The sequence below is a fragment of the Kwoniella pini genome, chromosome 1, assembly GCF_000512605.2.
Source record: "Kwoniella pini CBS 10737 chromosome 1, complete sequence".
NCBI lineage: Eukaryota > Fungi > Basidiomycota > Tremellomycetes > Tremellales > Cryptococcaceae > Kwoniella > Kwoniella pini.
In genome coordinates, this window is record NC_091716.1 from 2,940,726 (window position 1) to 2,964,729 (window position 24,004).

General features: G+C 36.6%; 11 protein-coding genes across 11 annotated transcripts; 6 read left to right on the plus strand and 5 right to left on the minus strand.

Moving 5' to 3' along the window:
* Window positions 1-227: 227 nt before the first annotated feature.
* Window positions 228-1,989, plus strand: I206_101119 (uncharacterized protein; the record flags this gene model as incomplete). The annotated part of the gene is made up of 4 exons (XM_019151987.1): window positions 228-616; window positions 720-1,106; window positions 1,235-1,523; window positions 1,696-1,989. The coding sequence occupies 4 exons, from the start codon at window positions 228-230 to the stop codon at window positions 1,987-1,989; spliced, it is 1,359 nt and encodes a 452-aa protein (XP_019014125.1).
* Window positions 1,990-2,156: 167 nt separating this feature from the next.
* On the minus strand, window positions 2,157-5,432 carry I206_101120 (uncharacterized protein; the record flags this gene model as incomplete). The annotated part of the gene is made up of 12 exons (XM_019151986.1): window positions 2,157-2,483; window positions 2,557-2,636; window positions 2,695-2,895; window positions 2,970-3,051; window positions 3,105-3,266; window positions 3,340-3,777; window positions 3,839-4,011; window positions 4,067-4,224; window positions 4,281-4,477; window positions 4,542-4,767; window positions 4,830-4,955; window positions 5,014-5,432. 12 exons carry the CDS (start codon window positions 5,430-5,432, stop codon window positions 2,157-2,159), a joined length of 2,589 nt encoding a protein of 862 aa, XP_019014124.1.
* Window positions 5,433-5,726: 294 nt separating this feature from the next.
* Window positions 5,727-7,861, minus strand: I206_101121 (uncharacterized protein; the record flags this gene model as incomplete). The annotated part of the gene is made up of 8 exons (XM_019151985.1): window positions 5,727-5,826; window positions 5,911-6,167; window positions 6,234-6,468; window positions 6,530-6,677; window positions 6,758-6,776; window positions 6,841-6,956; window positions 7,034-7,101; window positions 7,164-7,861. 8 exons carry the CDS (start codon window positions 7,859-7,861, stop codon window positions 5,727-5,729), a joined length of 1,641 nt encoding a protein of 546 aa, XP_019014123.1.
* Window positions 7,862-8,272: 411 nt separating this feature from the next.
* I206_101122 (uncharacterized protein) lies at window positions 8,273-9,856 on the plus strand (the record flags this gene model as incomplete). Its single annotated transcript, XM_070202331.1, has 8 exons — window positions 8,273-8,299; window positions 8,369-8,574; window positions 8,642-8,695; window positions 8,756-8,935; window positions 9,005-9,186; window positions 9,272-9,397; window positions 9,471-9,608; window positions 9,702-9,856. The coding sequence occupies 8 exons, from the start codon at window positions 8,273-8,275 to the stop codon at window positions 9,854-9,856; spliced, it is 1,068 nt and encodes a 355-aa protein (XP_070058432.1).
* A 63-nt stretch (window positions 9,857-9,919) lies between these two features.
* On the minus strand, window positions 9,920-11,339 carry I206_101123 (uncharacterized protein; the record flags this gene model as incomplete). The annotated part of the gene is made up of 3 exons (XM_019151983.1): window positions 9,920-10,446; window positions 10,537-10,680; window positions 10,754-11,339. 3 exons carry the CDS (start codon window positions 11,337-11,339, stop codon window positions 9,920-9,922), a joined length of 1,257 nt encoding a protein of 418 aa, XP_019014121.1.
* A 533-nt stretch (window positions 11,340-11,872) lies between these two features.
* Window positions 11,873-15,163, plus strand: I206_101124 (uncharacterized protein; the record flags this gene model as incomplete). The annotated part of the gene is made up of 6 exons (XM_070202332.1): window positions 11,873-12,089; window positions 12,147-13,384; window positions 13,439-13,518; window positions 13,591-14,275; window positions 14,347-14,652; window positions 14,738-15,163. The coding sequence occupies 6 exons, from the start codon at window positions 11,873-11,875 to the stop codon at window positions 15,161-15,163; spliced, it is 2,952 nt and encodes a 983-aa protein (XP_070058433.1).
* A 492-nt stretch (window positions 15,164-15,655) lies between these two features.
* I206_101125 (uncharacterized protein) lies at window positions 15,656-16,153 on the plus strand (the record flags this gene model as incomplete). The annotated part of the gene is made up of 1 exon (XM_019151981.1): window positions 15,656-16,153. One exon carries the CDS (start codon window positions 15,656-15,658, stop codon window positions 16,151-16,153), a length of 498 nt encoding a protein of 165 aa, XP_019014119.1.
* A 721-nt stretch (window positions 16,154-16,874) lies between these two features.
* On the plus strand, window positions 16,875-17,231 carry I206_101126 (uncharacterized protein; the record flags this gene model as incomplete). The annotated part of the gene is made up of 1 exon (XM_019151980.1): window positions 16,875-17,231. One exon carries the CDS (start codon window positions 16,875-16,877, stop codon window positions 17,229-17,231), a length of 357 nt encoding a protein of 118 aa, XP_019014118.1.
* An 82-nt stretch (window positions 17,232-17,313) lies between these two features.
* Window positions 17,314-18,901, minus strand: I206_101127 (uncharacterized protein; the record flags this gene model as incomplete). Its single annotated transcript, XM_070202333.1, has 7 exons — window positions 17,314-17,501; window positions 17,573-17,659; window positions 17,722-17,980; window positions 18,052-18,149; window positions 18,208-18,236; window positions 18,301-18,481; window positions 18,568-18,901. The coding sequence occupies 7 exons, from the start codon at window positions 18,899-18,901 to the stop codon at window positions 17,314-17,316; spliced, it is 1,176 nt and encodes a 391-aa protein (XP_070058434.1).
* Window positions 18,902-19,189: 288 nt separating this feature from the next.
* I206_101128 (uncharacterized protein) lies at window positions 19,190-20,317 on the plus strand (the record flags this gene model as incomplete). Its single annotated transcript, XM_019151978.1, has 3 exons — window positions 19,190-19,493; window positions 19,584-20,057; window positions 20,115-20,317. The coding sequence occupies 3 exons, from the start codon at window positions 19,190-19,192 to the stop codon at window positions 20,315-20,317; spliced, it is 981 nt and encodes a 326-aa protein (XP_019014116.1).
* A 121-nt stretch (window positions 20,318-20,438) lies between these two features.
* Window positions 20,439-23,674, minus strand: I206_101129 (uncharacterized protein; the record flags this gene model as incomplete). Its single annotated transcript, XM_019151977.1, has 14 exons — window positions 20,439-20,609; window positions 20,674-21,308; window positions 21,372-21,458; window positions 21,519-21,544; window positions 21,604-21,668; window positions 21,737-21,799; window positions 21,872-22,005; window positions 22,077-22,206; window positions 22,275-22,403; window positions 22,505-22,785; window positions 22,842-22,914; window positions 22,966-23,095; window positions 23,177-23,406; window positions 23,471-23,674. 14 exons carry the CDS (start codon window positions 23,672-23,674, stop codon window positions 20,439-20,441), a joined length of 2,358 nt encoding a protein of 785 aa, XP_019014115.1.
* Window positions 23,675-24,004: the final 330 nt, after the last annotated feature.

A 24,004-nucleotide genomic window follows, 5' to 3' on the forward strand; every position in this document is an offset into this window, starting at 1 on the left:
CGTTATAATGCATACTTTTGATTATCGAAGTTGAGCTATCGAAGTTGAGCATTCCGCTAAGTCAGGCACGATTATATTTCAATATCTCAACCAAGTTAGTTCGTTTACTCGAGTTATCCGGTCGAAATGCTTGTAGCATCATTATTATTTCGGTAAATGTTGGATTTTGTCATTTGTATCTATCATATATCATCTACTCTTAACGTCCAGGTCAAAGGCAGGACAAGATGTCAGGAATTACACCAACAGAAGAAGAACTTAAAAATAAAGCGAGTTCACTAAGAGAATTAAATCCAACTTTAGGTATAAATAAATTATTATTACAATTAAAATTAGATGAACCAAATTGGATTGTATCTGAAAAAAGATTTAAAAAATATATAACTCCTTCAATTAATACAACATCCACCAACTTAAATGATGATAACAATGAAATTGATGAATTAATAGCTAAAACAGGAATTGATAATTCAATTGAAATTTCAAAAATTGCACCAAAAGTAAAAGTTAAAATGTTTAATTTAAATGGAAAAGGAAAAGGTTTAATAGCTAAAGAAAAATTACAAAAAGGTGAATTATTATGGCATGAAGAACCTTGGATAGGTACTAGTGATCCGTGAGTAATTAGACTTTTTTTTTTTTGTTTTAAAAGGAATAAAAAAATCGATTAATGAACTAATTCCAAAATAATTTGATTTTTTTTTTTCTTTTTTACAAAGATCATTATGGCCTTTTTTAGAAGATAATGATATGTGTACATCATGTTTAACATTATTTCAACAAAAAAATCAACCACTTTCAATTAAATGTAAATTTTGTAAACAAATTAATTTTTGTAATAGATTATGTTATAAAAAATCAATTGAAGAAAATTCAACACATAATGATTTTTTATGTATTGAACAAAATTCAAATTCTAAATCAATTTTAAATTTTATAAAACAAAAAAAATCAAGAGATTTACAAGGTGTAATTAGAATAATTTCAAAATGGAGAAAAGAAAGAGAATTTGGTGATTTAAATAAATCAATTGAAATTCAAAATAGAATTTGGAATAGTATGGCTAGAATAAATCAAAAATTAAAAGAAGAAGAAAGAAAAGAATGGTAAGTTTCAAATATATATTTTTTAAAAAAAAAACATTTGATTTAATCAAGAATCGTTTAGTTTTTTATAAAAAAAAAAAAAGTAAAATTACTAATCATTTTTATTTAAAACAATTTAATTTAATTAGGCCATTTATAGCTAAAGATAGAATGGAAGAATGGCGTCTTACACATTTATTAATTTTAAATGCATTAAATCCTTCACCTAAAGATGAAGGTTATAAATCATTTCAAAAATTTTTAAATTCAAAAAAAAGAAATGAATCAAAACCTATAACAAAAGAAGAAGAAGAAAGATGGTTTTCATTTGAAAGTTTTTTAGAATTATTAGGTTTAATTGGATTAAATCAAGAAAGTTCAGGTGGATTATATATTTTACATTCACATTTAAATCATTCTTGTGATCCAAATTTACAAGTGAGTTTGTAAAAAAAATTTATTCAAAAAATTCATTTTTCATTTTTCATTTTTTATCAATTTAAGAATTAAGATTTATCAAAAAACTTCAAAGATTAAAAAAAGAAATTATAAAATTAAATGAATTAATTTTTTAATAATTAATGTTTTTTTATTTTTTTTATTTTTTTAGGTTAGAAATTTACCTAAAAATTGGATAGCTCCTAATGAATTACCAGCAGAATTACCACCACCTATGACAACTCAAAATAGAGGTACAAATAGAATTTCAATTATAGTTAAAAAAGAAATAATTCATAAAGGTGAAGAATTAACTATTTCATATGTTGATCAAAGATTATCAAGAAATGAAAGAAGAATTAAATTAAGAGAACAATATGGTTTTTGGTGTTTTTGTCAAAGGTGTATAAAAGAGAAAAAAGAGGAAGATAAAGAAAAAGAAAAAGAAAAACTCAATGACAATTAAGGTAGAAGAGAAAAAATCATTTCATTTTTTAATCGAATTGAAATTATAATTATTATTAATAAACCTGATGATAATTGATATCGCCTCATCTATATACCAAGCATGAATATACATATTAATTGCATTTCTAATAATTCCGAAGTGATATAATACAGTGAAAAAACTTTTTAAGAAATTTCTCGAATTAAACTACTAGCCAATTTATTAACAGGATCAGGATCTTGCCTTGACATTTCTGCTAAAGTAAGTAACTTTTTAACTCCAATAGAAATTCCTTCTTCTTTTGATCCAATAGTTGAATTTTGTAATATTGATAAAAGCTTTTGATGATCTTTTGAAGATTGAAACAATTTAACTTCTCTCAAACAATGATCAATACCTTCCAAATTAGTTATTGGTGAAATTGGTATATCTGTATCAAAAGTTGACATCACATCCATATCTGATAATATCGATCGATTTGATGTAGTAGCTAGAATTAACAATCGACGATCCTAATTATATCACAAAAAGTGTTCCGGATTAGCTTAACTATCTGTATGCTTAAGACTGGCTAATCCAACATACCTTTGGTGGTCTCTTGCCAAATAGCACTACAAGAGCTTGCAATACACCATTCGCAAATCTAGGTCCAATAGGATTCCAATCTATAATTGAGATGTTTAAGTAAGTATCACTTATAAACACGAAACAGGTCAAACCCACCAAGCAACCTCTCTATATTGTCAACAACAATGACACTCAGAGGCGATTTATAACTGTCCGAGAAGATCTTATGTAATTGTGCGATTTTTTGAGGTTCAGAGTATCCTACCATACTCTCAGGAGAGATAAGCTTGATGAATGGGAAATCAGAGGCCATGGCTATTGTAGCTGCTAGTGCCGTTTTACCAGCTCCAGATGGGCCTATAATCACGCAATGCCTTTTTAGTCGCATTCTTGAATCTCTTCCTAATTTAAGTGACCGCCGTAACACTCACCGTGTAACAACGCAGAGACCAAAGGTGTTCTTTCCGATTTTCTAACCTGTTCAACTAATAGACTACCGTCATTGAGGACATCCTGATCATAAAAGTCAGCCGACTGGCACATTGTAATTTGGAAAATGACCTCACATTGACACGTTGTGAGTAGTGAATGATACCATTTTGAACCACTTGTTGTAATTCTTCTTCTGAAACACCAAAAGCAGCCTGTACTTCATCTAAAGCATGCATAAAGTCTGCTCGGGAGATCTTGATATTCTCAACTTCTTCAAAGGAGGCCACAGTGCCGACCTAAATGTAAATGTTGCTCAGCTAACTTGTTTCCTCAACTCCTTCAAGCCTTCCAGGTAAAGGGTTTACTCACTTTTACATGCCTGTTAAATGCAAAGGAAGTAGCACTTTTAGTCAGACCTCCCAATTCCGCACCAGAGAAATTCTTTGTAAGAGCAGCAAGTTCAGCCAAATCAACATCATCGGCCATTACACCGTTATTTCGCATTTTTGAAGTATGAATATTGAGAATCTGGAATCTACCAGCTTCATCCGGAAGGGATATTTCAATATGAACTTCCAATCGTCCAGGTCGAAGCAAAGCTTCATCGATCATATCCATTCTATTGGTCATACCAATGATCAGAACGTTGTTGAGTTGATCTACACCATCCATTTTTGACAACAATTGATTAACTACCGAATCTCCTACACCTGTTCCGCTATTTGTTGATCCTCGTTGTTTACAAATCGCATCCAATTCATCGAAAATGATGATATGTAAACCACTTTCATCACCTTTCTCTTTTTGCTATAAATGCAATATCGTATAAGCAAAATATCCCGAGAGCGTAGAGAGAAGGAACGCTGACCTCTTTCTCAGCATCGGCAAACAATTTTCTGATATTCTCCTCCGACTGACCGACAAATTTGTTCAAGATCTCAGGACCATTAACGACCTTTGGCTCTCTTGCATTCAGCATTTTACCGATCTGCCTAGCCATGAGTGTTTTACCGGTACCAGGTGGACCGAAGAGTAATATACCTGTTCATTACAGTCAGCTCAATATCACCAGAAGCAGGTCGCAGAAATGGCTGACCTTTCACATGTTGAATACCAAGTTTATCAACTAATCCAGGAGGGAAAATTCTCGAAGCGAAAGCTCTTCTGAAGATAGCTGCAAATTCCGTGTCAAGACCACCGATTCCCATGTCTTCGAATTTGAAATTTGGCGCCAAGATAGCATTGGTAGGTCCTCTAGAAATGAACCATCAATATTAAGTTTCACGATAAGGGCAAAATGTTGAACTAACCGCTTAGAACTGTTCTTCAGTTTGATACCACTGGTAGGATCTTTTACCCATATAATCTCAGTACCTTCCATAATGATACCTGTTCCACCATCGTGCCCGCCTAGAGTGGAAACAGCTCGAACAGTTGCTTTCAACTCATGGCCTCGGTAATCAAAGACGAGCGGTTGAAGGGGTGTAAGGGGTAGAGAGGGGAAAGCCTATTTTTAATCGTCGCCATATTATTTTAACATTCCACGGAAATATAGCTGATGGTGTACTTACGTTTATGAATGCAGCGGCCATATCTTCAGAATCGAATAAATCTGAAGTCTCTTTTCTTTTCAATCTGAATCCAACTTCCATTTCTACTGTACTAGCCCAATCACCGTTTCCTGGATGATAAGGTTCCAAGTCCACTGTTTCACCTACAGCTGAAAGGCCGACCCATTGTCTAATAATTTTAGATGGTCCAACGTGTCTTGGTGGTAAAGTGTGAGTCGGGTCTCGTCTATTTAAATATAAGATAATTAACCCATTGAACGAATCATTATGAAAACATGCAGAACTTACATAATTGAGAATATGTATTTATTTCTCATTAAAGCAAATTCAACATCTTGTGAAAAATCATTGGGGTTTACAACTAATCTATTGGTAAGTGCAAGTGGATCAGAAGGACAAGGAGCGATATTATACCTATAAATCAATTTATAAGCTTTCGAATATTCTAAACGATCGTAAAAGATTAGCTTACATTCCTCTACCACCATCACCACCACCACCTGAAGTAGGTTGTTGAGGATAACTCCTTTGTTGAGGTTGTTGTGGCTGATTACGATAATCAGCTTTTTCTTGATAATAACCTTCATTTATTCCAGGACCAGCATTTCTAGGAGGTAAAGGAGGTTGATTTTGATTTCTTGAATCTTGATAAGGTGATGATCTACCATAATCTTGTCCAACATATTGGTCTCTTTGTTGAGATTGAGGTTGTCTAGGTGGTAATCCAGGTTGTTGAGTTCCTGAAGGTGGTAATGATGAATAAGATCCATTATCTGCAGGTAATCTTTCATAAGGACCATTATTTCCAACACCAGTTGTAGGTCCTCCTACACCCCCACCTGCTCTTCGAGCTGCAGGTGCATTTGGATCACTCCTTTTAAAGAATGACATGATGTTTGTTATGTCTAGTATAAACAGATGTTGAATATAGACAAAGATGTAATCATGAGATATATGGGAAATATGGGTAATCTGTGGAACGTCATCAATCGCGTTGACCGCTAAACCAGTGGCGTGGAGGTGACCACCGAAGCTTTACGTAAGTCCTTGTTATCCTATATGTTTATACAAGGTATAATTATGCATGGTCCAGCATAACATAATAACACTTCTACAGCATAACAAAATATGGGATATATTGGAATGTCCCCTGACTTGTCTATTATCACTCTGAAGAGTTTCGATCTATTTCATCATTCTCTCTTGAATTTCACCATCAGCAACCTTCTTCAGTAAATCAAGTTGATTTGCTACATCTTTCAAAACACCAAGAACTTGTTTATTCCTATATCGTTTTATAAATAGATTGATCAGCTAAATAAATCAACAAATGCGTAAGAAAACTAATGAAAAGGTGACTTGAACTTACCCATCCATCCAACCATATTCCTTATAAACAATATCTTGTTCTTCACAATATTGCTTAACCATTAAACTGGCAGCACGTAAATTATGTCTGGGTAATCTAGGGAATAAATGATGTGTAACTTGTAAATGTAATCCACCATGTATAAATTCTATATTTTCAGAACAAATCACATCCATAGTTGTACGTAATTGACGAGAAGGGAAAGATTCAGTTGGACCTAAGTCTTCTGTTGAACATGCGAAATGAGATAATACAATCTATATTCGAATCTGATTAGTTTTGAGTCCTCTTATGCGAAATACTAGGCGAAAAATTTGACTCACCTGCACGTGAACTGGACTAGCAGCAATATGACTAACTAGCAAATATCCTAATCTCATTTGCCAAGTAGGTAAACTCTTTAACATTGAAAGGTAATAAAACCAGTACCAAGCTATACCGGCTAATTCGTACGTCCAGAATTTATCCCTCTTTGGCCTAGGCCCAAGTAAGTAGATATACGAATTTGCGTATAAGTTGAATCGTGCTAAAGAAAGGACAACGTAGTAAACCTTGTGCCTATTCAATACGAATCAGTAAACAGAGTAAGGCGCAGCTCTTGACCGAAGAATTGACTGACTGTACACTGATCATGATTTTCGAGAATGCATCCATTGCCATTACTCGTTTGTAATACGTTGACCATAATGAACCGAAGAAATCTTTAGAGATAGCGAAAAATGGTATATGTTGGATATCAGGATCATGCTCTGGATGATTTGTGACAACTGAAGATGGAGACGAGTCATTGTCAGCTTTGTAAGATGTCTTAAAACTCCGGCAAAAATCAGAATCCATGAAGACTCACGATGATGGATATTGTGGTTCTGTACAAATTCAAAACTCAGTATATCAGCATGATAGTTGCACTAAGAGTCCAGCCATACTTACATCACACCACCAGCCCACGCTTAACCCTCCGATCCAACTAGCCACAGTCATACCTATCATTCTATCCCAAAAATAGTCCGTCGTGATCCCTTTATGACCCGCATCATGGACGACGACTAAGCTCAAGTCATCAGTATAATCAAATTGAATTCATCTCGTTGAGCAAACAACTGTAATCAGAAAACAAACCTACAAGCTAGTTGTTGGAATAGTAATCCAAGGCATAAAGCAGAAGTCATCTGTCCAATCCAACCATTCGTACTGATTTCGGAAACATTACCAAAAATCAGCTTATACCTCTTGGCAAATTTTGAGTAACGTACAAGAAGAATAAGCCCCAAGCTCCACCAGCCAATATCAAATATCGTATGATTTCAGTCTCGTAACCGTATAACCATCCAGATGGTTTAAATAATCCTGCATCAGTAATCCTCTTTTTCAATTCTTGAAAAGCTTTTGATCTATTATATTCAATTTCTCTATCTAAATCTGAAATAGCAGGTTCTAATTGTTCACTTTTCAAATTAAATATAATTTCATCTTCTACCTTTCCTATATTTAATTCATCAACCAATTTTGAAGGTAAAGGTTCATTTGATGAACCTAAAGTTATGGGTAAATTATTTTGTAAGATATTCGATCCTAAAGAAACAGAACCTTCTTTCAACCAATTATTTTTTAATCCATTAGGATGTTTTATAAGACCTAAAGCAATAGGTGGTGTTAAAGGTAACCATCCTTTTGAATCTAATTTAACTTTTCCAACAATAAATTTTTTCATACGTTTAAGAGTTTCAGGACAATGATAAGCTTCTATCTCATCTGAAGCATCCCTTCCTACAAAATGTAATAAAGCTAATGCGCCTCCTGGATGATATATCGACCAAGAACTGACATTCAATACTTCAGAATGGAGGATTATTAATTGTTGACCATCGCATATTCTTTGAGCAATTTCAGGACGTGTCAGGAGAGGTAAATCGCGTTTTGGTCGAGAAGAAGAGGCGACTGGATTTGTCATCGCTTGTGGCGGTTGAGCAATGCTTGAAAGTTCTTCTATCTTCCCCTAGGAGAAGTGGACGAGAGTAACTTTGTGAAGGAATCGACGGAGGGAAATGACAGTTAATTTTGAGATGGTGATCTGTAAATGTAATACTGCGAATAGGAATACCTTTATTTCCACTATCCCTACTCACTCACTGCCTAACGCGTAACTTGAGAAAGAAGCGGAACTAACCGAAACCACCAAAGGAGATTTTTACAACTCCACCTCCACCGCAGATCACAAAAAGTTGGATTTATTTATTTTGATTTTAACGTTATGGGTTGAAGGATTATCAATGATGATAATATCAAACTGAAATCAGCTGTGACATTCAGCTATAAGACGTAAAGGCAAACAATTTATGAAAAAAGTCTCAAAACAATCAAAATGCCAGATATCAAACTTCGTAATCAAGTAAGTTTTTCTCAAAAATGAATTTCCTCCTCAAATAAGTGTAAGCTAACTGAAGATTAACCTGTTTAGCCATTCGATTTAGTTTTTCACCCTAAAGAATCAGTGATATTTTCTTCACTTTTGACTGGAGAAGTAAAAGCTTGGAGATATGATGATGACAATGGATCAACTTCTTCTTCTTGGTCTGTTAGACCATCGAAAAGAACTGCAAGGGCAATAGCAGTTGAAGAAAGTGGTAAGAATGTATGGATGGGTGGAAAATCAGGAACATTGTTGTAAGTACAATATTTAAATCACCTTTTGAGAAATCATATTGACGTATAGACAATGTTTTAATGATAGTCAAATGACTTCTGAGATGGGTACAATAGTGAGAGAACAAGATAAAGCACATGAGTGAGTTTATAAACAAAAAGGATAAAAATAGAACATTGAGCTTATGTGAATTAATTTCAGTGTACCAATAAATAGAGTTCATTGTATAAATGAAAATCTTATAGCATCAGGAGATGATGATGGAATAATAAAATTTTGGGATCCTAGAAAACCGGAAATGATTAGAGAATATAATCAACATTTTGATTATATTTCTGATTTTACTTATTTTGATGATAAAAGGCAATTAGTTTCTACTTCGTAAGTCAATTTACTTGAGAGAAAAATTCATAAAAGAAAAAAGGTCGCTTATATCTTTTGTGGAAATAGTGGAGATGGACATTTATCTGTCATTGATATTAGATCAAATAAAAATCAACCTTTAACTGTATCAGCAGATCAAGAAGATGAACTTTTATCAATTGTACAAGTTAAAGGTGGTCAAAAAGCAATTGTAGGTAGTGGATTAGGTATATTATCAATATGGAATAGAAATTTAGGTTGGGGTGATTGTAAGTTAAATATGATTTTGAAGAATCTTTCTTCTGGCATTTTGAAACGATTTTTATCAAGCTGATCATACATTATGTTATTTAGCTGTTGATCGTATACCGGGTCATCCAGCTTCTATAGATGCTATTGTTTCTCTTACTCCTGATATAATAGCTACAGGTTCAGAAGATGGTATGATTAGAGTATTACAAGTTTTACCACATAAATTCTGTACGTAAAATGTAATTCTTGAATAAAAAAGTTCAAGAATAATCTTAGGCTAAATGAATTTCCTCAAATATAGTGGGTGTAATTGCATCTCATGAAGAATATCCTATAGAACGTATAAAATTAGATAGAAATTCCAAATGGTTAGGAAGTGTTAGTCATGATGAATGTTTAAAATTAACAGATGTTTCGGATTTATTTGAAGATAGTGATGGTGAAGATGAAGATGAGGAAATGGAACAAGATGAGGATGATAATGATAATGATAATGAAAATGAGGAAGATGAAGACGAAAATGTTAATGAAGATGAAGATCAAGAAATAGATTCTGATAGTGATTCAGATGAAGAAGTTGAAATGGAAATTGAAAAGAAGAAAAAGAAAAAAGGTAAAGGTGGATTAGGAGATTTAGGTAGAGGTGGACAAGAACAAGAAACAACAGATTTCTTTGCGGATTTATAATTTTCAATTACATGATCTCTTTTTTTTATTGTAAATTATGCATTATTATAATAATTATAAATATTATAATTCCGAAGATGATGAGTAATTAGCTTTTAAAGCAGAATCATAAGCTTCACCTTTATTTACATAAATACCAAAAGTTTGATCTCCAATTTTTGTAGTTAATTTACCAATTTCTAAATTTTCAGAAAAAAAATCTTTAATTTTCAAATCATTATTTTTATTTAAATTTAAATTTAAAGACCAACAAGATTTTTCAATGAATTCAATTCTAATTAAACCTAATCCTATTGAATTTTCAATAGAATGAAAAGATAATATTTTACCTGCAGATCTTGTTTTTTTAGATAAAGATGTAAAAGGTGGATGATAAGTAATTTCTAATTGTTCAAGTTCAGAAATTTTAGGTATTTTCAAATTACCCAAAGGATTATTATCATTATTAATATAATTTGATATTAGATTTTCCTGTATGTTAGAGTCCAAAGGTATTAAACGTATTGGTAATATACGTTTCCTTGTTGCTCCTGTATGATATGTCCTAACAGTTAATTCTTGACCTAAATAACAACCTTTTCTAAAATCAACTAATATCAGAATTAGGTACAATCAGCTTAAATTCTCTTCTTTTTCTCTTAATCAACAAGATGCCTAGTTGAATTTGTCATCAAACTCACCTCCACCATGTAAGTCCATACAGCTTTCCAAGGGTAATGCACTACCAGGTATTATTTCTTGAGGACCTTCAGGTATACCCAATAACATTCTTCGCAAGTGATAATCCTCTGTCTCTACTAGATCGTGTGTTGAACACAAAGAGGCTTTTCGAAATGGAAATATCATCAACTATTCGACTTATAAAAAAAGTTCGTTTGACTACGAAAATGGACTTACGTTTTACTCCTTTAGGTACTAATATTTGTCTACCCATGCCTCTATAACTAAATCCAACTCTTAAATCCCAACATCCAATTTCATTTTCATTTAATTCTAAATCACGTATTTCATCATTTGGCCAAAACCATTGTGATTCACTTGCACCACCACTACCAAATTTCCAATTTCTTATAGGTTGTTTACCTTTTTTTTTATTATAAAAATTTTCTTCATCATCACCAAAAACAGAATAAGAATCAAATTGTTCAGTTACATTTTCAATTTTAATTTTTGAACGTAATTTAAATGGAATTAAAAAATCTTCTAATTTTGATGATGATGAATTTTCATCATATGAAATTAAATAACTTTTTTCAATTTTTCCAGGTTTAATAGTTTTTAAAGTTGGAAAAATAAATGTTGTATTTAATATTCTTCCTGATGCATTTAAAAATCCACTATATCCACCTTTTAATTGATCAACATCTTTACAACTTAAACCTTTTAAAAATTTAGTTGAATCTGGTCCTGTTATTTCTAATATTGATTTTTGAGATAATTTAGCTATTGATGGGATATTTTTAAGTAATGAACTTGATGCCATGATTTATGAGTCGTTTTGAATATATCATTCATCTATCTAATTGATGTATAAATATCTTGATAATCAATTAAATGTAAAAGCACTAGTAGTGAGTGCGATGCGATTGATAACGTTCCTATGACGGAATACGGAATCAAAAAAAAAACTTTAATTCTCCTAAACAACACCAAAACAATGAAAAAAAACGCAAACATCATTCATTCATTCATCCATTTCCACATTAATCCATCTTAAATTGAATAATCTTTCTTCAACATCACCTCAAACATCTTGCTTACTATCCTACGAACGAAATTGACGGAACGGTGTTGTAGAGGAAATTTCCACTGAAAAACAAAAAAATAAAAAAAAAACAATTCCACGCGATCACATCCAGGCTGAAACAACATTCACTTTACCCTAATCGGCCCCCGACTTCTGCATCAGCCTCTTACTCACGTCCATATTCAATACACCGCAGACTTCTGTTTCAACATCTCTCACCGCAACAAAAGACATCAAGTTGTACGTGAGACAGGACACCGCAAGTACAGATGGTAGAGACTGCTGCATACGATCCTCATCACCCTTTGTCCAGACCCAAAGCAGCTTTTAACGGTCATATCGCTCAACCAGCCGCTTTAGCTGAAGGTTCAAAAGATGCTAGGATAAGGGAGGCAAAGGCAAAGGCTCGGCGGTTTGATGGTCATTCAGATGGACACCTGAATGGCAATGTAGACCAGATTAATCAATTCGAAGCTGTCAAAATCAGTGAGTACCCGTTAGCGGGACATCAAGGTATCGAGACTGAAAGTCGAGTGGGTGTAGATGGTACATCGCCAAAAATAAATCCCTTTCACATACTGTCGCATCCGGATTCAACATCGCCTTTGCCCCCTTTGCCGTCCCACTTACAAGCCTTGACCTCCGATCCTCCTTATCAACCTAATGATTCACAAACACAGTATTTCCCATCACAAATCGATTCCTCAACGCCTCCTGTGCATATTACGAAAGTAACGCCCACTACAGTAGAAGTCACGGCGCATACGCCTGAGGGTACACATCGCCGAGTTATCAAAAAGATAAGTAGTGTATTTAGGAAAGATTCTGCAGATCCTATTGCTCCTAGAGGTAGATCACCTGTGATGCAGGGTCCACCGCCTTCTCCGCCTTTAAGCGAGAATGGTGATTTGGATACTGGCTCAGTATTCGCATCTGAAACGACGGAAAATCCCAACACCGAAACAATTGACACGCACCAATCCCATTCAAATCATCAAGATGAAAAAGCCTTATCGCCGGTCGAAGAAGTTCCCCCTACTAACGGAGGAATACCGCCAACAGATAGTCCGACAATTGCAAATGCGTTCACAACTGAACCCGCAGATCTTGGAGGGTCGCTAATCTCTCTTGCACCTCCGATACTGGCGAGCACCAGAAGGGTTTCGAGCAGTTCAGCGACGTCAAGTAGAGCAGGCTCATTGACTATGGTTCGGTCAGGAAGATTAGCTCCTCAACGTGATCTTCCTGAATCATCCACTGCCGCTCAGAGTCAAAGCCACATTGGACTTGGCTTATCCAAAAATCTGCCGGATATACCCATTATGATAGATCAAGAACGCAGGGGAAGTGCAGCTAGCGCAATGTCCGCTCCTCGACCAATAAGGCGAAGTACGAATCCATCTCCTGTTGTGCCTTCATCGCCTCGGTCACCATTACTTCATTCCCAATCTCACCTTTCACCCTCTCCCTCGCCAAATCCTACAACAGCTATACCTGGTTTAGAAGGTGCCGCTTTGGCGTCCGATATTCTGGCTCAAACGGAAATACTCCGACAACAGAGGCTAGAAAGACGGCAGAAGAAAGCAAGTGCGCAATCGGCTAATACCGCAGTAGCACCGCCGACCGTAGAGTCTGGTGAACCCAACGAAGTTCCACCTAAACCAAAGGCAGAAGAGAAACCAAAAGAACAAGAAGCCAGAGTTCTGGTCGGCAATTTGATAGGAGAAGACCATGTCAATTATGTCTTGATGTATAACATGCTCACTGGAATCCGTATAGGTGTGAGTAGTCATTCGGTTTGATATGTTATGAATGGTGCTGACCAGCTGAAACAGGTGTCACGTTGCCAAGCAAAGATAAAGCGGCCCCTGACAGATGACGATTACTTGGCCCGGCATAAGTTCTCTTTTGATATGTGCGTTTTCGATGTGCGAGGTTGTGAAAAAGTTTTATGTAGAACCGAGCTGATAGTATTATTCTTTACCAGTGTCGGTAACGAACTCACGCCTTCGGCAAAATACGATTTCAAATTCAAAGACTATGCACCGTGGATCTTCCGGGATTTACGGGATGAGCATTTCCACCTGGATCCAGCAGATTATTTGCTGTCTTTGACTGCAAAATACATTCTGTCAGAATTAGGTTCGCCCGGGAAATCAGGAAGTTTCTTCTACTTTTCGAGGGATTACAGATTCATCATCAAAACTATATCTCATGCTGAACATAAGTTTTTACGGTCAATATTGAAAGATTATCATCAACACATCAAGACAAATCCTCATACACTTTTATCCAGGTTCTACGGATTACATCGAGTTAAATTACCGAGAGGTAGAAAAATTCATTTCGTAATTATGAATAATCTGTTCCCACCTCATCGAGATGTTCACGAAACATACGATCTCAAAGGTTCTGCATTTGGAAGAGAATATCCAGAAGAGAAAGCAAAAACAAATCCGAAAGCCGTATTGAAGGATAAAAATTGGGTTAATCGAAATCGAACATTAGAATTGGGACCGGAGAAAAGGGCTTTACTTTCTGAACAGCTCAGAAGGGATATGGATTTCTTGAAAAGAGTAAAAGTAATGGATTACAGTCTTTTGGTAGGAATACATAATATGGAAAGGGGTAATAGGGATAATTTGAGAGAAAATCAACTACAGATGTTCCATGTAAGTTTAGGATCATCAGGAAGAGCTAAGATAAGGAAAATATGCTGACCTTTCTTTGTCTTATCGCGCAGCCCGAAGTTCCACCACCTAGACGTAAACCATCAGCTATTAAACAATCAGCCGAAGCTTCGAATGTCAGAAAAGCAGTCCGAAGATCTGATCCTAAGATGTTAGATGTTACTTCTCAACTCCCTTCTTCCGATTCAGCAGACAGAAGGCATTTCTTATTTTATCAAGATGAAGGTGGTTTAAGAGCAACGGACGAAGCGAATCAAAATATGGATGTTATTTACTATCTTGGTATAATCGATATTTGTACACCTTACAATTCCCTTAAGAAAATTGAACACTTCTGGAAATCAATGACAGAGGATCGTGTTAGTCTTCCCTCTCTATTTGCTTTGATTATGTTCGTGTATACAAGGGAATTCGGCTAATTTTCGGCAATTTGATATATTTTAGCATACAATCTCGTGTATCGATCCAATCAATTACGGTCAACGTTTCTTAAATTTCTTACAATCCGTCATGAGAGGTGGTGATAAGTCTTTGAGACCATTAGGCTTGGAAGCTCCCTCAAGAGCTGCAGAAGATGAACAACCTGTTGGAGAAGTCGAACAACACCTTCCAATTCAAGGACAATCGATCTCAGTGGCCCAAGGCATAAATCAGAGTCCTACAAGATCGAACTCAGAACCCCCTGCGCCAATCGAGAAAGAGTCTAATCTACATAATGGTCAAGATCGATACAAGAATGACTCGAATGGCGATGACTCTCGCCAGATAATACAAGAAAAGCAAGAACCGCTTGACGGAGAAATCAATAATATCAATCCGATTGCCGTTGATGCTGAAACACGAGGAGTTTACATTGGTGTAGGGAGCTAAAATTCCCTTTTGCGACGACTGTATTCGGCACATTTCCAAGTAAGGACATTATTTAAGGCTGGTATATACAAGATCACGCATATAACATATCATACCATACAATTATATTATTGTTTTACAGTTGTTCAATTAACGAGGTGTATGAATGATCTTAACGATAAATCTGGCATATAAAGTCTCGATAATTGAGAGTCTGTTACATGCTTGCCACTCAATATTCTACGGTATAATTTCCTTTCATGTTACTCTTACACAACTTCATCATTTATCCCCTGTTGAACTTTCACGTAATAAGTATTCGTAATGACATGATCAACAATATATTCCATAAAAGAAGCCGATTGTATGTCGTATTGACTCGAATCATTGATATATAAGTTAGAATTCAGTGACGATGAATAATTTTGAATGGAGGAGTTGATAATCATCAACTTATTCACATTCCCAATCATTTATCTATTTTACAATTTTAAATCAAAGTCATTTATTAGTATGTCCAAAGAGGTCAATACCAACGACAACTCGACACAAATAACTACTAAATATACAACTTCAGCATCGACTAATCCGACATTGATGGAATTCGAAGATGAAGTAAATGATCTTCTTATTCAACAACTTGGAGAAAGCACTAGAAAATATGCAAAATACCTACTAGAACACTTGAATGAAACATTATCGAAATTATATGCGAATCCAGATCGCGAAACAATAAGCGACAAATTACTTACATTAACATATTTAGGTGAAAAAGCTTATACTTCTAAAGTTGGGGAAAATGAACAATGTAAGAAATTGGAACAAGAGGTGAGCGAGGTAGCAAAGAAATTAGAACATGAAGGAGAAGTTTCTTTTGAAGAAGTCAATAAGTTACGTATAAGATTTGAAAGTCTTTCTACTACATATGATAACACTGATGGAGGTAGTGAAGATTGGAAAAAATTGGCTTTACAACTTTATAAAATGTCTAAAAGTTGTTCTCAAAAGTAGTCTTGAGGAATTATATAAAACTCAATTAACAGATGATAATAAAATGCATTAAAGTGAAAAGTCTGAGTAAATGCTTTTGATTTTGTTTTATTGAGAATCGCAGATTGTATTTTCGTTAGCTTTGAATCTTATTTAATGCGAAGTTAATCAAACCTCTTACATTGCATCGACATGAGCGCTTGGCATAAATCATATAAAGGGTATAATCAATCCAAATCAGACCTCAAATAAGCAATTTAGCACATTTTGGAGAAGTGAGATTGAAAAGTGTTGAACAACAATCGATTTCAAATCAGGAGATATGATATCATATAGCGGCCGGTCTGTTTAAAGCGTATATTACAGACAGCTCGTTTCATCAAAAAGGTAAAAGAGCAATAATGTGGGCTACTGTACGCGGTATATCGTCATACTTATCCAGATAGATATTTTTCACGTTATTTTTCGTTGACTTCTACCTTTGCGAAGCTCAAATTTACAAAGGTAGTAATCATGGATCCACCTGAAAGGAAAGGAAATTTTCGAGTCGAATGCCATTAGAAATAATACGCTGTCCATAAGTATATATATGCATTCCACAATCATGGGTTCGATACCAAATTCAAGTTTCAATTCAACTTGTCATTCAAGCTCTTGTCATTCAAGCTCTTGTCATTCAAGCTCTTGTCATTCAAGCTCTTGTCATTCAAGCATTTTATCATACAATCAGATACCATACATCATGTCAACAAGCCAACAATCTACCACACAGACCCAGAGTGCCACTGGTACCAAGAGATCACGAGTTGACGATTACACACAAGATTCACAAGATTCACCAGAAGCAACTCGACCATTCGTAGAACTGAATTATACCGATTCGGCCCAGGAGAATTCAACCTTGAAGAAATTTGAAGACGATATGTCGATTAACATGACTGCAATGCGAGATAGCCGACCACTTGACCTGAAAAAGCTGGAAGAGAACAGGAGGGACTTCATCGTCTACATGCACAGCTATGAAGATCCAGAGGTAGACCGTTTCAGAAAGGAGCTAGCAAATTTGACTGAATACGCAAAATGCTCATCGGGTGTATAACAAGTCAGTACTTCTTCTCAGTTTCAGGTTCATTCAGCTAAGCTGACCTCAGACATTGTCACTTTTATAGATGTATATGCATTTAAATCAATTTCATTTTCGCTATTGGTAATTTATATCCTGGTAATTCCCAGTATCTTCTTCTCACACCTTTCCATACTTCTTCTCGTAAACTATCAGGTATCAATACGTCATACCATTTTGTATCTAATCCTACATCTTCAAGATGCAACTCAGCTAGTCCTGATGATACGGCATATATAGTTGCGTCTGTTAGTGAAGTCAAAGATAAGCCACAGTATATTCGCAGCATATCATTGGATGGAATTTGATCGACTCACTTGTTGCTCCCAAACCATTCCAAAAGGAAAAGATTCCATTCTCAGGCTCAAGTATGTCTGGTAGAACTTCGAAGAAAGCTTTCAAATCTAGCAAATTTGGAAGTATAAGTCGCACCACAAAAACAAAACAATGTGATATCATAACTTACCCTCATACCCTTCAGCGAAAGTATCCACGAATATGGCATCATATCCCATCCCTCCCGGCGTTCCTTCCAGGACTTCTCCCAGCTTCTCTGGATCTTGTAAGAAGTCTTGCCATCTTCCTTCTAATATTTTAACTCCAGGTATTTTGTCAAATCCCTTATCTCGTATATACTGTAGGACCTGTGGATGAGCTTCAATGATATGGTGATTGAGTGGTTTGGGATGCGAAGAGGATTGCGTTTGTTGGAATAACCTGTCAACCTAAGATTATCATATTCACAAATCAGTGATAGATCAGGTTGATTTGAGGTGAGCTACGCTATTTCACTTACTATACCGAGACCAAACCCAACGTTCAATATAGTCATTCCCTCCGCACTCGGTTGAGCATTCGGATGATCATTCGTCATATATCGTACGTGCTCAATCACTGGGTTTTAAATGATCAGCCAAGTGTTATACACACCGCGATAATCCACCTGACTCACTCAGAGGTTCTTCCCATCCCATCATGACTCTAATATATTAATCAGTTTAGCGGGAAAATCCCAACAGAAATTTGCTTCTAAAACCTGGCTTACCCATTTCCATCAGCATCTAAAACTCTTTCTTTCCCATCATCTCCAATATTCCAAGTCAATTGACTTTTTAGGAAAGTTAGATTGTCACCTGCAGAAGTTTTATCTTCCGCTTTAAGCTTTATATTAGTCGAAGAATCCGATTGAGGAGAAGATGGTCCAGCTAAAGCGTGATGTAGCATTTCTACATTGACCAATTGAATCCAAATGTCAGCAAATACTTTCTCAATCAATTTAATCTAATTTGATATCAGGAAAGATTTGACTTGCCAGATCTTATACCTTCATTTCTGATAATTTCCCAACCTTTTTCATCACCTAAACTGAGACAAATTTCACCTGCGGTTCTTCCCCATCTATCTAAAGCATTCCAAATAGCTCCACCTTGAAGTAGAATTTCAAGTAATTTAGGTTCTCTCCTTTCTGCAGCATAATGTAGTGCTGACCACCCTAAAGCATCATCTTGATACCATGCCGGTGCACCTTGATCTAATAATTTCTTAACTTCACTCAAAGATTCGTTTTGAGACGAAATGAGTAATTGATGAGCTAAAGTGATCAGGTCGAATGGTATTTGACCGTCTTCCATTTTAACATCTGACATCTTGATAAATTCGCCTACTTTAAAAAAAGGTTAATGCACTGGAACGATAAAAAAGATATGATAAATGAACAAGCAAAAGTTAAAAGGAAAATTCATCATAAAACCGAAAGTTGACATTTGTTGTTAATGGTGCCTGAAAAGCAATACTCGAAGAAATGTTTGAATTTGCGTCACTTATTAGCCGTTCAATTTTATATCCAGTCCTTCATCAACAAAAGTACAATCGGAGAATTGGATGTGATAACAAGCTGGTGTACGAAGTTTGAGGGAGCTTTGACTGATAGAACCATGTCAACTTCGCCTATATTTGATAACTCAAGACCAGCGAAAAGAGCACGAACGACCCGTTCTCAAAATTCATCATCATCAAGTCGTACCGAATCAGCTGAATCATCTAAACGAGATAAAGGCAAAGGTAAAGCACAATCCCCAGTGTTGGCAGTAGAATCTGATACAATTTCGAATCATGAAGGTAAACGAAGTCGTAGTAAAAAAGTAGATGAAGTCAAATCTGAAAGGACAAAACGAGCATGGGAGACAAGACGTCGAGCCAAAGTAACCATACCCACAATTGAGGATGATGATCAGGAAGGTTAGTTTTTTCTACTATATGAAAGACCCAAAATCCTTCAATCGTAAATAAATTACATAATTAAGCTGAACAATTTGATCTATTATCCAGCTGGACCATCAACTTCTTTAGCTCATTGGGAAACTCCATTACCAAATACTGATTTTTTATTATCAATACATAAACACGCTTCAAGATTTTATACAAATCATGAATTATTATTTGAACATCATACAAGATCTAGAGCATATCCATGGGGAAGTAAAAAACGATTAATGTTAATTCAAGATGCTAAAACTGGTAAAAATTTGAAAGGATTAAGTGATACATCTTCTTCCTTTAAATCAAACCCAAAATCTAAAAACTACAATAATGAAGATGATGAAGAAATTGATGAACTTGATGAAGATGATGATGATAGTCAAATAATTGTAAAACAAGAATTAGTTGATGAATATGGTGAATTATTAAGAAGTAATAGGGATAATAGTAGTAATTTTTCTGGGAAAAGAGATAGACCCACAGGAAAATATAAAAAAAGAGATATGTATAGAGCTATCGAAGGTGAAGGTTTGATGGCTTTAGGTGAGAACGGAATCGATCTATTGATGATCGATGTGAGCTGACGAATAACCCTCTCAGGCATACTATTACAAGAACATATAATCAAATCAATCCATTCCTCAGGATATCGTAAGATGATCCCCTCGTCCTCAGTTCATCCATTGGCTTATACGGAAGAAATCAAAGCTCAAAAGAGGAAACGGATTTCAACAACGAATTTAAGTCGAAATACAGCAGAGGGAAATGATAACGAAAGGGAGATAGAATCGGAAGAAGGTTGAGTATCAAATACAGGTTGATTTAATCTTAAAAGCAATAATCTGTCTACCTATTACAATTTTTCTCGTGCACAAATCATTCATGCATCTGTACATGGTCGTTATATCAATCGTGACAAAACATTCAAACCTCTTCTAATGCACTGACAGCAACATATCCACCCTTTCCATTGTCACCACCCAATTTCTTTTGCATCGCAATTTTCCGCCTGTAAGCTCTCCAACCTTCAGAAGGAATCTCATATAGTTGTGTATAATCTATATCTCTTGACGGGATCCAAAAATCGGAACAATTCTTTCAAAATCAACCATCATATTTAGTGAACATTCCACTAAGTTCGATAGGATTTGACACTTACCTGTATAAAGCCCATATCGAATGGATTTTGATCCTTTCCAGCTTTCTTCATTCCTCCTAATGCTTTCCCTTTTGTGAACCTATCTAATCCTAGTATATTCATGAGTGGACCACTAATCACTTTTCCTAATCCTTTGCAGATCCCCATTATTCCATGATCATGTCCCGCGTTGCCATGATTACATTCGGGTCCATGTACATGCCCGTTATTAGAAGCACCGGAAGCTGGAGGGGGAGGAGGTGGGAAAGAAGAAGTTCCATCCGGAGAGGCATCAGGTAAACCTTGGGCTTCCTCGGATGCTCCCCCTGGAAAAGGTGCTGCACCGATCGACACGGCTTGCGAAATCTTCAGGGCTCCACTTTGATCACGTAGTGATGACCCACCTCTTCCGCCCATATATCCATATCGACCTAGATTAGACACTTCGAAAGTCGTCATTTGTTTGCCTACCTGCCATAAGTGCGATATGCCCAATACAATTGTCCATGTCAATTGTAGAGTTGCCCAAAGCGAGACCGACAACAAGAAACAATCGTACGATGTTGCTCGGCAGAGCGTAGGTGATATATCGCAGATCGTTATGCCTGGTGAAGGAGTAGATGGAGGGGTATATTCTGGAGAATTTTCTAGTATATCTAGGTTTATAACTCTTATTAGCCCATTATCTGATTGCGACAGCCATAGCGAAATGGGCTTACAATCTATGGTTAATCTGTCGAAGGAGACGATACCAGCGATGAGGAATAAGACGAAAAGGAGGAATGACCGGTGGTTCTTGAATCCAACTGCGATGCGGTAGGCAATTTAGCTCTTGGGAATCACCTTATTAGTACAGATACACTGACCACAATTCCAAATCCAAGGACAATGGCTGCGTAGTGGCAGTGTCAGCTCGAGTCGAGCGCAGAGATTCAGGCGAGAAGGGCTTACTGATCAAATCTGGCCACACATCGATTACAAGTTCTACAATGTTTCGACCTGAGTGGCTTTTTGGCCTGCGCAAGCGGACGCATGAGCATTCGTTGTCCATAGGAGACAATAAGATTATGAATGATATGCTTACCATGCACTCGATACAGAAATTTGTCCCATTCAGTCTTCCTTGATCGACAAGATCTTCCAAAGCCTTGTAAGGATCATTTCTATATCAGTTCGACCTCCTACGGATGCGCAAAAGGTATGGCCTGACTCAACCCACCTCCTTGACTTCCGAATCATTCACGGGTAAGGGAACATACCCCGGATCGCTTCTAACCGCTCTAAACAGATTATAACTACACCCAGTGAAGGAGATGAAGAAAGCTAAATTGAGTATCAAATGTCCAGGTGTGCCTATGCAAAACCGCAGTAAAGGTTAGTCCAGGCGATCCTGGGCGCACGGCATAAAGGGAAAGCAGGTTCACCAGTCACCAATCTCGTTGCCCAAGAGTAGGATACCCAAATTATACTAGCTATAATGATCGAAACGAAGTGATTCGAAGAAGACACTTTGTATTCGTTCGAGATATGCCGCAGCAGGTAATGCGTCACAGTCTGAGGGTACACTTAGATCAGCACCGAGGCAGCTTCGGAAGGGGGATCCACCAGCTAAGCTGACTCACTAATTGCATAGCCATAAATTCGGATATTGCCAAAGGAAAACTAATATACCCTGGAAAATAATCGAATGTCTTGAATATCAGGCCCAGGTATAAAGTGGGAAGAGCGAAAATGGCCATAGTGGTGTTTCTCTGTATACAGCGTTAGTAAGAGTGAGAAAAAAAAGACACAGACTCAATGTGTGCCCTTTCGACATTCCGCCCTGAGACAGAATTTGAGAAGTGTAACTCACATCGCTCAGTTTTCCATACCTCTTACTTCCTAATGAGCTAAATCCCGCTTCCTCCAACCCTCTTTCGAAAGGTACCAAACCTTTCAACTCCTCAGCCATATCTCTAGGTGTCTTTCCACTTTCTTCTCTTATATCCAGATTTGCTCCTGCGTCTAGAAGATATTTTATCGATACTTTATTACCTTTCACTGCTGCCCAATGGAGAGGGGTCATTCCTGCATTATCTTGGAGATGGACTGAAGCTCCATGTCGAAGTAAAAGCTGAACAGAGATTGCGTCGCCTGGACATTATGCCATGATTAGCTGATAGCAAACAAGTAAAAAGGAATGCTCTTACCTTGATATGCTGCCCACATCAAAGATGTGTGTCCATCTGTATCTTTTTCGTCAATGGCCACTGGTTGATGAAGCTGTGTTGTTATGTGATTAGCATAGATGATATAGCTTTTGAAAGGACTAACCATATATAATAAAGGCATCACAGCACTCGAGTGAGTGATCAAGTGTAATGTATTAAACCCTTGCGAATCCAGTATATTGGGATCCGCTCCGTGAGACAGCAAGAGATGTAAAACATATAAGTGGCCATTTCTGGGAAACATTCGGCTCAATTAGCATCAACAACAAACAGTGAGTTCATCGGGCAAAGTATAGCACTAAGCCGTGGCTTACCTAGCAGCCCATTGTAGAGGAGTAGCATTTAGTTCCCCACCTATAGCATCGATCTCTGCTCCGTTATCCAGTAAGAATCTACACATTCCCATATGTGCGTTGATAGCTGCCCAATGTAAAGGTGTGATACCCTGATCATCTCTCTTCGATAAGTCCAAAGAAGGATCATCGCGGAAAAGTGAAGATAGTGTTGATATATCGCCTCTTTGAGCTAAGGCATGAATTGATAGCTACAAGATGTATTTGAGCGATGAGTGATTAAATCCCGAGGAATAATCGTATGATCGGACTTACCTGCTCAGATGCTTCTTCGATCCCACGCATAGTCTCTCGCCCTACTTCATTACTATTACGCTCCGCCTCCTCCTTCACATTGCGAAGTGGATCATGATTCGATTCATCAGACAACATAGTCGAGTCATTCCATACACCTTTTGTCGAGTCCGGCGATGCTAATGTCGTCACGATTTCAGGTATCGGTGTAGAAGGAGTAGTCATATCAACGAGTCTTTGTTACTCGTCTGGTGAAGATGACTCGGTGTGTGTTGTCAAAGGATGTTACCGTTATACTGATTGTCGCCATCCGGCGCTCTTAAGATTGGATATGAAGGTGTGATCGCCTCACTGCGAATTTCTATCTACTTGAGGCTCAGTTAATTGAACGAGCTCGTCCATTCGTCGATAATGATAACTTTGTAACGACCAATAATGCAATGTCCAGATGAAAGGTAGTTCGTTTTATGATGAAATAGGACAGCGTCACTGGAATTGGAATTGTCGCTTTGCGTATCGTCAACACAGCTTTCCGCCGGAATCATTCTCACTCTG